A 12,732-nucleotide genomic window follows, 5' to 3' on the forward strand; every position below is an offset into this window, starting at 1 on the left:
AGGGAAGTCCTGAAAGAAATAGATGTGAACTATGTTCCTTCACCTCCTCCTCCCACGTAGATTGACTTATACCTGGAACAGCTAGCAGTACTAGGTGTCATTGGGAACTGATTTCTTTTTTTTTTTTTTTTTTCAATTTAAGTTTTAGGGTACATGTGCACATTGTGCAGGTTAGTTACACATGTATACATGTGCCATGCTGGTGCGCTGCACCCACTAACTCGTCATCTAGCATTAGGTATATCTCCCGATGCTACCCCGCCCCCCTCCCCCCACCCCACCACAGTGCCCAGAGTGTGATATTCCCCTTCCTGTGTCCATGTGATCTCATTGTTCAATTCCCACCTATGAGTGAGAATATGCGGACTGATTTCTTTTTTCCTGCTTACAATATGAAGGTTTTTTGGATCCTTTTGTCTGAAAGAGAAAAATATATAGGCCCCAAATTCTGCCTTTTAACCCCTTAAGTGATTTGGAAGTATTCACTTTAACATTGGTTTGAATCCTACTTTTACTTTTTTGAAGTACCCTATGATGAGAGGACCTGATCCTGCTGCTGCTCCATATAGTACTCAGAAATCATCTGTTCTACCTCTTTATGAAGTAAGTTCTTTCTTACATCTTTGTGTTCCAAAATAATTTGTAGAATTTAGAAGTGTAATTTTGTTATGTTTCATTCTAGAATACTTTTCAGGAGCTCCAGGTAATGAGGCGGAGTCTGAATTTGTTTAGAACACAAATGATGGATTTAGAATTGGCAATGCTGCGTCAGCAAACCATGGTTTATCATCATATGACTGAGGAGGAGAGGTAAACATTCATTTTGTCTTAGCACACCTCAAAAAGCTTTTCATTCAAAGTCTTCTCAACTTATATTTTTTAAAATTAGGTTTTGATTCTACTGCTGTGTACCTTGTATCTGTTTTGTGAACCAGTGTAGATAAGATTAGTCATAGATAGTGTTTTACTAAGTAAACTTGTATGCCTTCAGTATCCTAAGGGTGGTGGTAACCTGCTTTCCCTTGTTTGAGATATTTGTGAGAGGATAGGGGAAGAAAGACCAATGTCCTTGTGGATACACCTATTGTAGTTGATATTGTACTAATTTCTAGAACCTGAGATTTCCATACCTTCTGTTAGCATATAGTAGTTGTTGAAAGATTTGTGATTAGGAATCTCCAAACTGCATTTTTCAAATTTTGTGCCCTTCACCATACCAATAGGTTTGAAGTTGATCAGCTCCAGGGTTTGAGAAATTCAGTCCGAATGGAACTTCAGGACCTGGAACTGCAGCTGGAGGAGCGCCTGCTGGGCCTGGAGGAGCAGCTTCGTGCTGTGCGCATGCCTTCACCCTTCCGCTCCTCCGCACTCATGGTACGCTACCTGGAGGGTGGTCGGAGTTTTCACCAAAGGTTTATTGATAATGTTCCAATAATTTAGGACGTGTGCCTTCATTTCAAGTCATTTATTTTAATGGTATTAAAAGCATGCATACTGTTTAAGGAGCTTTCCCACAACAGTTGAATGTACAATTTGTAATAATTGTCATAAATAGTATATTTAGAAATATGTTGAAAATTTTTAATGATAAATTTTAATAACAGGAAAGAATAAGGGCTTATATGAAAGTTGAGGGTTTTTAAAGGAAAAATGATAGTGAATTAACATATGACTAATGTAAATTTTAATTGTTGCATGTAACTGCAGAGAACACAGATGCGTATTTTGCTCAGTTTTTTTTTCTTTCATGCCTTTAAATAAAAAGTGTTCCTTTTAAACTTTTTCTTTATTTTGGATTCTTTTCCATTTATTTTTAAAGGAATCAAATGATACCTGTATATTTTCATACATTTATATACATACACATATATATATGTATTTTCCTAAATATATAGATATATATCCAAGAGAATAAAAAGAAACATGTTTTTGTACCACTTTTCATACTTCTAATGTTTCTTTCCATGACATTTGAACTTCAACAGTTGTATTCTTATTTTTGCAAATATCTTTGAAGTTGTAGAATATGTTGCTTTGAAATGCTGAAATAGTGAATTATTGTTACCTTAACAATGTATTTGATTTTGTTAAAAAGAAATGGATGAATATACACACATACAATTATGTGTGTACATACTATAAATGAAGTAGAATAAACATTTGTGTATAAACACATATATGTATAGCATAGACTAAGGATGTTCTGTATTGCTAATGAATGTACTTTTCAACATGGTTTTGATTTATCATTCTGAGAATGGTGACAGGGGAGAACTAGAACATCCTCTTTGCATATTGTATCAGTTTTAACTCACAATAATGCATTTTATGGGATCTGTGACACTTGAGGGTAACCTTTGTGACATAAAGGGATGCTTCCAGGCACTAATTAGCCAATTAATTTTATTATAAAAGTCTTGCGATTTGAAAAAATATATATGTACATTATAATTATATATGCATGTATGTATATATACACACACATATATATATATATATTGTTCTTACCTTTTCAGGGAATGTGTGGCAGTAGAAGCGCTGATAACTTGTCATGCCCTTCTCCATTGAATGTAATGGAACCAGTAAGCTTCTTTCCTCTTAAATCACTGGGGAAGGGAATGATACAACATTTCAGACACATAGTTTCCCTAGTTTAGATGAAATATATGTTTATTTTAAATACATAATTTGATAAATTATAGTTGATTGGAAGTGACTTTCACCTTTGAAAGTCCATTGCTGTCTGAAGCCACTAGAAAGCCACCTGAATTGCAATAGTGATTTATCTTTCTGACTAAAGGAGGTAATGCACCATAAAAACATGTACAGTGGCTCATGCCTATAATCCCAGCACTTTATTTAAGTGGTTGAGGTGGAAGGATTGCTTCAAGCCAGGAGTTTGAGACCAGCCTAGTCAACAAAATGAGACCCTTTCTCTACAGAAAATTTAAAAATCAGCCAGGCATGGTGATATGTGCCTGTAGTCCCAGTTACTCAGGAGGCTGAGGCAGGAGGATCGCTTGAGGCCAGGAGCTCAAGGCTACAGTGAGCTATGATTGTGCCACTGCACTCCAGCCTGGGTGACAGAGCAAGACCCTGTCTTTAAAAAATAATAGGCCAGGTGTGGTGGCTCATGCCTGTAATCCCAGCATTTTGGGAGGCTGAGGCAAGTGGATCACCTGAGGTCAGGAGTTGAAGACCAGCCTGACCAACATGGTGAAACCACATCTCTACTAAAAATACAAAAATTAGCTGGGCATGGTGGCAGACATCTGTAATCCCAGCTACTTGGGAGGCTGAGGCAGGAGACTTGCTTGAACCCGGGAGGCGGAGGTTGCAGTGAGCCGAGATCAAGCCATTGCACTCCAGCCTGGGTGACAGAGTGAGACTCCATCTCAAAAAAAAAAAAAAATTGATTTTTAATTTACATTTCAGGAGACATGTGCTTTCACAGTTTGATCCTGGTTCTTTAGGTAGTTAGAGCTGTAACATGACCACGTTTTTAACAGAAATCTGTCTTTATTGTGTTAGACAGATTGGTTCATTTGGGGGCAAAAGCACTATGAATAACTATTTTTCACTAGTTACTCTTCTTTACAAGTGATTTGGACACCTTGGTGGTAACAAGTAAAATTTCATCCCACTATGTATTCTGTTTACCTGTTTCGTTGCTTCATCTCAATAGGAATTTAAATTTTACTTACCATTTTTGCAAATAAAATTGAGTAGTTATTAAATTAACAGAATAGATTTGTGTCTTTACAAATTACATGATTTTAGGCAATAATAACAACCAGGACTTTAACCTTTTTAGCTACCAATCTTAATTCCAAGAGAGAAGAATAACATTTTTTTTATAATCTCCAGGTCACTGAACTGATGCAGGAGCAGTCATACCTGAAGTCTGAATTGGGCCTGGGACTTGGAGAAATGGGATTTGAAATTCCTCCTGGAGAAAGCTCAGAATCTGTTTTTTCCCAAGCAACATCAGAATCATCTTCTGTATGTTCTGGTCCCTCTCATGCTAACAGAAGAACTGGAGTATCTTCTACTGCCTCAGTGGGCAAATCCAAAACCCCATTAGTGGCAAGGAAGAAAGTGTTCCGAGCATCGGTGGCTCTAACGCCAACAGCTCCTTCTAGAACAGGCTCTGTGCAGACACCTCCAGATTTGGAAAGTTATGAGGAAGTTGATGCAGCTGAAGAAGCCCCAGAAGTTGTAGGACCTAAATCTGAAGTGGAAGAAGGGCATGGAAAACTCCCATCAATGCCAGCTGCTGAGGAAATGCATAAAAATGTGGAGCAAGATGAGTTGCAGCAAGTCATACGGGAGGTGGGTAAAATCTGTGTTTCATTCATTTATTTGGAGGTATATGTTAGGGAGATTTTGTCTGAATGTTAATTATTTACAGAATGTTCTTTTGATTCACTGTATTCAGTAATTTTCACAGAGCTTTTAAATTAGCTTTCCTGTTGATCAAGTTTGTGTCAATTAAGATATATTTGTAATGGCATTTCTGCAAATTTCATACTCTAATGTGAAATAATTACAATTCTCTGTGTTCACTATGGTGAAAAAGATATGTGAAGGACTCAAAATAAACATGACGTACTCTTTGGACCTCTTGTTTCCACATCTACAAAATGAGGATTTACAGTTTAGATCTCTTCAAGGATTAAAAACTGCATTTTATAGCTGGACGTGGTGGCATGTGCCTGTAGTCCCAGCTACTCGGGAGGCTGGGGTAGGAGAATTGCTTGAACCCGGGAGGCGGAGGTTGCAGTGAGCCAAGATCATGCCATTGCACTCCAGCCTGGGCAGCAGAGCAAGACTCCATCTCAAAAAAAAAAAGAAACTGCATTTTATAATTTCAATTGATATGAGAAAATGATTTTGTGATTTTAATAAGTATAAATAGATTGATTTGGTTTGGTGTTTTTTGTTCAAAAATCAAAATATAATAAGAAAAGAGGGTTTGCCCTAGGTGATAGCAGCATAAGAACTTGAAGAATTACCATAGTTGTGGATGACCAAAAGAACTGCAAAAGGAAATTACATATGATTAGTAGTGAAAGTTCAAAAGTTGAGAAAATTAGTAAAATAAATGTTTTCTGCACTGAGATCAGGTAATAGGAAGGAATAGAATATATCGTTTAAACAGCTCAATGCAATTATCTCTGTTTACCTAGTAGTAGTCTGTGGATTAAATTGTACATAAGCAAATGTGAAATTTGCTGTATATGCAGTTCTCTAGTGTTTCAATCATGTTGAATCAAATCACATTTTCAAAACAAGCATTATAGCAGAAGACTTCATATCTGTAATTTATTTTCATGATATGACTCTACCAACTAAATGTTTAAAAGGTCTTAATTCTATAAATTTATTTTTCCTACAAATGTAATTATTTTTGTAAATTGGTTTTGGCTGCCTAATGTTTAGCAAACTCAGCATTCACCCTACTCGGTCAGGTGTGTCTATGATTAATAATCCATTCCTGTTTACATGTTTTATATCAAAGATCAGTTTTTGAGTGAAATTATGTAATTATTCTTCTCCACACTATATTTGCTAACTGAGGAAGCGGGTTTTAAGGTAATTTTTTTTTTCTAGAAATGTGATGGTTTTGTTCCCCTTAGCTTGCTTTGGTATGAAAGTTTTCTTTGAAAACTTTATATTGCTCTTTTAGCACAAATACTCCATTCAATGCACACTTGAATCCTCATTTTTAGAATTTTAATGGCCTGATATGTCCTGTAGGTGATTTCCTAAGAATAAAGTGTTCATTTCAGACTAGAACATTGATTCTTTGGTTTATAAGACATAGCATATAGAAAATTTAGTTATTCCCATTAGGCTGCCTTGGTCCTAGAGAATTAATCATTTAAAAGAACCTCTCATTAAATATGAAATATTTTATAATTTGCAAACACTTAAGCTGGTATGCAAGGCAAATGTTCAAAGAATTTTTCAGAATTTGTTATTTAAACCATTAATTAGAAACTACTTAGTTCTGAATTTGGCATAGGCTTGAGGAAATTGGGTTTAACATTTATTCTTTTACTGTCTACAAAGGACCTACCCAGCAAAATATGTATAGATCAAACAAGGCGTAAGGGAGGGGGGAGGGATAGCATTGGGAGATATACCTAATGCTAGATGACGAGTTAGTGGGTGCAGTGCACCAGCATGGCACATGTATACATATGTAACTAACCTGCACAATGTGCACATGTACCCTAAAACTTAAAGTATAATAAAAAAAAAAAAAAAGAGGAGTATTGTTGTACTTAAGAAAACAAATTATTTTGAAGTACTTTAAAAGCATATTTAATAAATTAGTTTAATGCCAGTTATAATTTAAAAAATAATTTATGTTAATATTCTCTTAGTTACAATAGTTTTCTGTTTATAAAGTATTTAAAATTTAGTTTGGTTTTTATTCCAGTCATTCAAATTGGTAACCTTTTTACCTAAATACATACTGTACTAAATTCCAATTTTTTAAAATCTTGGTGTACAGCTACCAAGAAAATTAAATTAGATTCTGTCTTCCTAGCAGATCTGAGCCCCTAATCCCATTAACAAAGCCACCATTCAGGAAGGCAAGATTTAATCTTGGGTTGAACAGTTTTGCTGGTGAGGATTAAGCATGTTTGGCAGGCACTTTCAGGAAAGTTTTCTTACTGCATTCATGGATGCATGAAAACAATGGTATCTGTCAGGCCTTTGTTTCTTTCGTTGTACCATTAAGTGAGGTTTTTAAAAAGAGGGTTTTCATCATTTAAATGTGTTAATACAGTAGAATTCTTTTTTTGAAGGACAACATTGAAAGTCTTTTCAGACAAATATTTAATACACTAATTACATAGCTAAACTTTTGTCATATTAAAGATACCTCTTTTCTGCATGTGCATTGTACTAGGAAAAAAGTACCCACTGTCTTAAAATTTGCCCAAGTCATCTGTGATGTATGTGATCAGTGGCCTGAAACTGTTTGCAGTTACTTTAAAAATGTATAAATGTGTGTAAATAAAAAGATTACTTAATAGGATGAATGAATACATGCACACAGAAGCCAATTCAGCAAAATTAAATGTCAAGGAGTAAACGTAGATTGCTTTGTGTTTAGAGAGTTATTTGTTAATTAGAGTTCACAGACTTGATTCATGCCTTTTAGGATCTTTATTAGAGCACGTCTGACATGTTTTACCCATGTATTTTGGTAAATACACAGCTTGCTCATGTGTTCTTATGGAAATTTCTTTTAGTGATCACTTGTAATAGCTACCACTTAGTAGGCACTCAATAAGTGCATAATAAGTGGATGTGTTCCCACATACTTCAGACTTGTAGTCAGTCTTTTTGTATTGTCAATGAGCATGACTTTTCTCAATCTCAGGTAGTCTGTATTTAGCCTACATGTTTTTGGAAATTATGCTCATAAAGGTAATTTTACCATCCATCCCAGGGTAGTTTCCACACTTCTAATCCTTCCAACCTCTCCATAGCATGGAAGACTTTAGAACTAAATTATTTGTCCATACATTTATTCATTCAATAAATTAATAAAGACGTATCATTTTCAGGGCCATTTTATCTGTAGTCTGCTTTCGTTTTTCTGCTTTCTCTTCCTTTTTGTGTCTGATATTGTCTCTAACCCTTGTGCTTTCTCACTCTCTCATTCATTCATTCAGACACTTACTGAGTTCTTACTGTATGTTGAGATACACTGATAAATGAGACCTGACCTGCTCGCTGAAGGAGCTCACAGTACACCTTCCATCTGACCTCACCCTTCCTATTCTGATTCCCTTCTGCTCTCTAGAGGGAACTGTCTTGGCAGTCAGGCTCCATTATACTCCCCTCTTATTTGAGACCGTCTTGCTACAGAGTTTTCTATCTCCACTGTCTTCTGAAATTGTTCTTTCTTTGTTGTAACATACCATGTAAAAGCTGCCATTCTCTGATAATTTTGTCCCACACTGGTCTCTCATTTATCAAAATTTTTTGTTCTTATGTCATTAATGAATCAATGAATTATTTTTCCTTTAGTATTTTATGAAACTGACCAGGTGTGGTGGCTCATGCCTGTAATCACAGCACTTTGGGAGGCCAAGGTGGGCGGATCACCTGAGGTCAGGAGTTCGAGACCAGCCTGGCCAACATGGTGAAACCCCATCTCTACTAAAAATACAAAAATTAGCCAGGTATGGTGGTAATCCTAGCTATGCAGGAGGCTGAGGCAGGAGAATTACTTGAACCTGGGAGGCAGAGGTTGCGGTGAGCCGAGATTGCGCCCCTACACTCCAGTCTGGATGACACAGCAAGACTCTATCTCAAAAATAAATAAATAAGAAATATATTTTATGAAACAGTATTCATTTTGTGTCCATTGAGATTATATCATGCTTGATGGTAGAGATTCTTTTATACTTTATTCCAATAATGCCTGTACTCCCAAAAAAGATTGGCACACATTCCTGGTTTGTCAAGAATACATTTTGGCGACTGGGCGTGGTGGCTTACGCCTGTAATCCCAGCACTTTGGGAGGCCAAGGCGGGTGGATCACGAGGTCAGGAGATCGAGACCATCCTGGCTAACATGGTGAAACCCCGTCTCTACTAAAAATACAAAAAATTAGCCAGGCGTGGTGGCGGGCACCTGTAGTCCCAGCTACTCAGGAGGCTGAGGCAGGAGAAGGGCGTGAACCCAGGAGGCGGAGCTTGCAGTGAGCCGATATTGTACCACTGCACTCCAGCCTGGGTGACAGAGTGAGAATCCATCTCAAAAAAAAAAAAAGAGAATACATTTTGGCTAGTTTGTTTTTTGAGTGATGAAGAATGATGAGATATAATAAAATGGCCATACTGCATTGGTAGCAGGACTGGAAAGACTATACTCATTGTTGTGAATATAGATTTGCAGTGGTCCTAATTCATGTATGTTGTGTTTCTGTTTATATACTGTGACTAAGAGATTCTGGTTTTTATAATATTTGTATCCAACACATACTTGTTTGAAAAGTAAATCTGAAGTGCTGTGTGCTTCAGAATCTTTCGATGTTGTTTAAAGTTTAGAAATATTGATAAAAGGTAAAGTGAAAAGCTTATAGTATTTAAATATATTCCAGTACGGATGGTTGGTAGCTAAGGAGTGTTTTGTTTCTTTAAATAACTATGTATAAATCTATGTATTGTGTACCAATTTTGCATGATAGACTAATACAGGACCATTTTTGGAAAGATTATAGTTAAGATGTGTTTGAGATGTACTTAGGAACATTTTAGGAAATAAATCAATTTGGCTGACAGGAAACTGGAAATGTAGAATTTTTAAAAGCTTGTTGAGAGTATCTTGAGTGCTTATTTGGGAACACATTATCACTTTATTTCAGGAAATACACATTTATAGCTTTCACAAAGGGCTATTTAAAAGTGATGCTGTATCATTAGAGAGAAAAGGTGGAGATAGGCATATGTAAGTGTTTGGACATCTGTAGAAGAAAATCCTGATGGAATTGTCATTGCCTCAGGTCTGTTTGCCTTTTCCAACAATAAAATGAGATGTATATCCTCATATCCTATATGCATATTGGAAACAAAAGCTTAGATGGCTGGCAATGATACCATGCAACTAAAGAAAAAGTTGTTTCTTTAGAGTTTATGGTTGTTTTGAGGATTTTTTTTATATTATAAAATAAATTGTACTAAATGATAATTTCTTCTTCCCATTTTAAATGTGTTAGGTTAGAACAATATGTCTTTAGATACCTTGCTGTCAGTTGGCATAAACAGGCAGTATACCTGTATACTATTTTGCCTCTAAAAGATTTTCTCAGCAGTGAGAGCACTTGTGTCTCTGCTGATTACCTTACAAAGTTAGACAATACTAAAAACATTTAAGAAGTCCTTCCAGATTATTTTTTTGACATGAGGTAAAGTATTTACTAGAAGTTTTTTAACTTATGAAATAACATTTTCTAATGTCCTCACCTTATGAATTGTGATATTTGTAATCTAGTTAGCTGAATGATTCTAGACCAGTCCTTGGGAGTCTGATCTGGGTTGGATGATAGATGGACTCGATTCCCCACTCCCTCTCTGTATTGCAGGGAGATTCACATGAAGGTGAAATTAAGAAATTGAATGCTATTTGTTTTTTTCCAAAAACAGGAAAAAAAAATTCAATTCATATTGGTAAATTTTTGTTTTATTGTTTTTCCAATCTAGATTAAAGAGTCTATTGTTGGGGAAATCAGACGGGAAATTGTAAGTGGACTTTTGGCAGCAGTATCTTCAAGTAAAGCGTCTAATTCTAAGCAAGATAATCATTAAACAGAAATTATAGGTAAATTTTTCTGAATTTCTTTGTTGAGCTAAAAGTAAATAGTAACTGGCATTTTATTCTTTGTTTTGTTAGTATATAGGTTTGGTTCTCTAGTTAAATTTTGAGTTTTAGAATGTATGTAATATGTTATTTTACAGTGTGAAAATTTCACACAAGCCTATTTGAAGTATAAGTCAAATCCCATAATACAAATCTCCAAGGAATTACTTATATTGGGTCATTCTACTGAAATTTCATTATAGTAATAAATCCTGGAATTGGACCGTCAAACCTGAATCTTATTTTGATTATAATGGTATTTCAGATGTATAGTTTTAAAGAACAAGATTTTGTGAATTAATCACAACTTCTAAGTATCTTTCCTAATTATTTTTATCTTTTAAAGAAACTTATCCCATAGATTCATTTCTAATAATAATTTATTTCAAAAAACTCTTTTATATGTCTGTCTTAGTAAAACGAATTACTTTCATTTTATCTCATAGCTCTAATTACATTAAAAAATTTTTTTGTAGAGATGGGGTCTTGCTATGTTGCCCATGCTAGTCTTAAACCCCTAGCCTCAAGCAATCCTCCTGCTTTAGCTCTAACTTCATTTTATATAATATATATTAATAATAATTCTTGGTGAATGCAAAAAGAAAGAATAAGTTGAGTAGAATAGAACTAAAAATATTCATTGAATAAGACATGAGAAACAAATGTAATTTGAAAAGTATAATATACAATTTCAGATATAGGAAATTGGAAAATATTTTAATAAATTATGTCACAAAGCAATTAATAGGAATTATTTTTTTTAAAACCAGGGATAAAAGAATTAACTCTCAGGAAGATGTATAGAGATTACAGGATAATCATCTTTCTGTGTATATATATTTGCATAAAATTCTCATCTCCCTTTAAAGAAGCTTTTAATAATAGTATTTGAAAGAGGTTTAAAACTGACTTCTCTTTTCTTTTTTAAGGTTGGCATGGATCCTATTAGCTGTGTAATACTGGAATTATCAATGATATGCACTGGTGGAGGTGTTATTTGTGCTTTAGAAGATACTTGCTGTTGAACTGGGCTACTGTATACAGTGTACAATGTGTATTTCTTCAACCGTATATTTTAAAAAGACGTACATAGAAACTTAGGCACTTTGCTATTTCTTTTCTAAACTATCAAAAACTCTAGCAGTTTGAAAAGCCTAATATTTATTTGTATGTCAATATTTTTCATTTGATTCCCTATTAGAATTAATTATAAAACTTGAAGACTTCCAGACTTATCCAACTTATAAATAACATATTTCTTCAGACTAACATCTTAAAACACTGACCTCTATGAGGTATTTACTGTGCAATAACTGATTCATTTTTTCAGAGCTTGAAGCAACCAATGATTTTTCCCTCCACTGCTGTTAATTAATGTCACTTCCAAGAAGAAAAACTGTTCTGTTGTAAAAAATATTATTGCTCTTAATTCTTGGGGAGGTTACTAATAGCAGTAGGATAGAATTTTATGAGGTTACCTACAACTACTTAATGTTCTTACACTGTAAGCCTTGTTGCTTTACCCAAGACAAATGTAATTTTATCATTGCTTATGTAGTATTTTTCTTTTGGAAATGTGCCTTATGTTAAACACTATGTACTTTTACTTTTTGCATTGTCCAGACTTCTTTATTAGATGGAGATGTTTCTTTTTCTGTCTTCTAGACTAAATAGAGTATCATCCAAATAATGGGGCCTATGACTTGAATGAATAGAAATGAATAAGCTGGTGTTTGTTTTTTCAAAATGGAAGTAATTTAGATTTGTTCTCCTCATACATAAAATGATTTTAGTTCAGTTTTAACCAGTGAAAACTTTGTTTTTATGAAAAAAAGGAAAATGGTTTCCCATTTGGTTTTATATGTGTTAAATAAATGTGTAAAGTAACCACCAAATGTTATTAGAATTTTTCTTCTAGCATTTATAATTTTTTCAACTCCTATTGTGTTTCTTTGTGTGTGATATTTTAATCAAAAGTGGTTGAGTTGTTAACAGTGTTCTTTGAAAGAATCTCTAAAAGGCTTATAAATGTTTGAAATATCACACAAAGGCTGATTTCTAAAATATATATATATATTAAAACAATAAAGTATTTATTTTGCCTAAAGTGTTTTAGTGGTTTCTTAAACTGCAACATGAAGATTTTGAATTAGATTTGATAGGTAACAAATGAGGTCCAAAAGAATTGCAGCATATAACCCAATAGAGTGATACTCTCTTTTCCTAGGGAAGTGTTATGATACTTTAAAAAAACGATGCTTTAAAAAATGCTGTTTAAGACTAGACCACCCTGGAGAGAGGGCATGATTGAGGCCTCTTTGGCTTATCTAGTTCTGTGGTCA

General features: G+C 34.5%; 1 protein-coding gene across 7 annotated transcripts in view; it reads left to right on the plus strand.

Annotated features, from left to right (window-relative positions):
* ITPRID2 (ITPR interacting domain containing 2) overlaps nucleotides 1–12,497 on the plus strand; it is a 39,131-nt gene extending 26,634 nt beyond the window's left edge. The window contains exons 12-18 of one of the 7 annotated variants that reach the window (XM_019022570.3): nucleotides 526–603; nucleotides 683–810; nucleotides 1,224–1,374; nucleotides 2,517–2,582; nucleotides 3,868–4,332; nucleotides 10,234–10,351; nucleotides 11,320–12,497. In XM_019022570.3, the coding sequence (XP_018878115.3) occupies nucleotides 526–603; nucleotides 683–810; nucleotides 1,224–1,374; nucleotides 2,517–2,582; nucleotides 3,868–4,332; nucleotides 10,234–10,338 (993 nt within the window). In that variant the 3' untranslated portion in view covers nucleotides 10,339–10,351; nucleotides 11,320–12,497. The remainder of the gene's footprint in view (nucleotides 1–525; nucleotides 604–682; nucleotides 811–1,223; nucleotides 1,375–2,516; nucleotides 2,583–3,867; nucleotides 4,333–10,233; nucleotides 10,352–11,319) is intronic. The other 6 variants (XM_031008666.2, XM_031008665.2, XM_055380336.1 and 3 more) reach the window with 6 other exon arrangements.
* Nucleotides 12,498–12,732: the final 235 nt, after the last annotated feature.

Source organism: Gorilla gorilla, chromosome 11, assembly GCF_029281585.2.
Source record: "Gorilla gorilla gorilla isolate KB3781 chromosome 11, NHGRI_mGorGor1-v2.1_pri, whole genome shotgun sequence".
NCBI classification, from domain to species: Eukaryota; Metazoa; Chordata; class Mammalia; order Primates; family Hominidae; genus Gorilla; species Gorilla gorilla.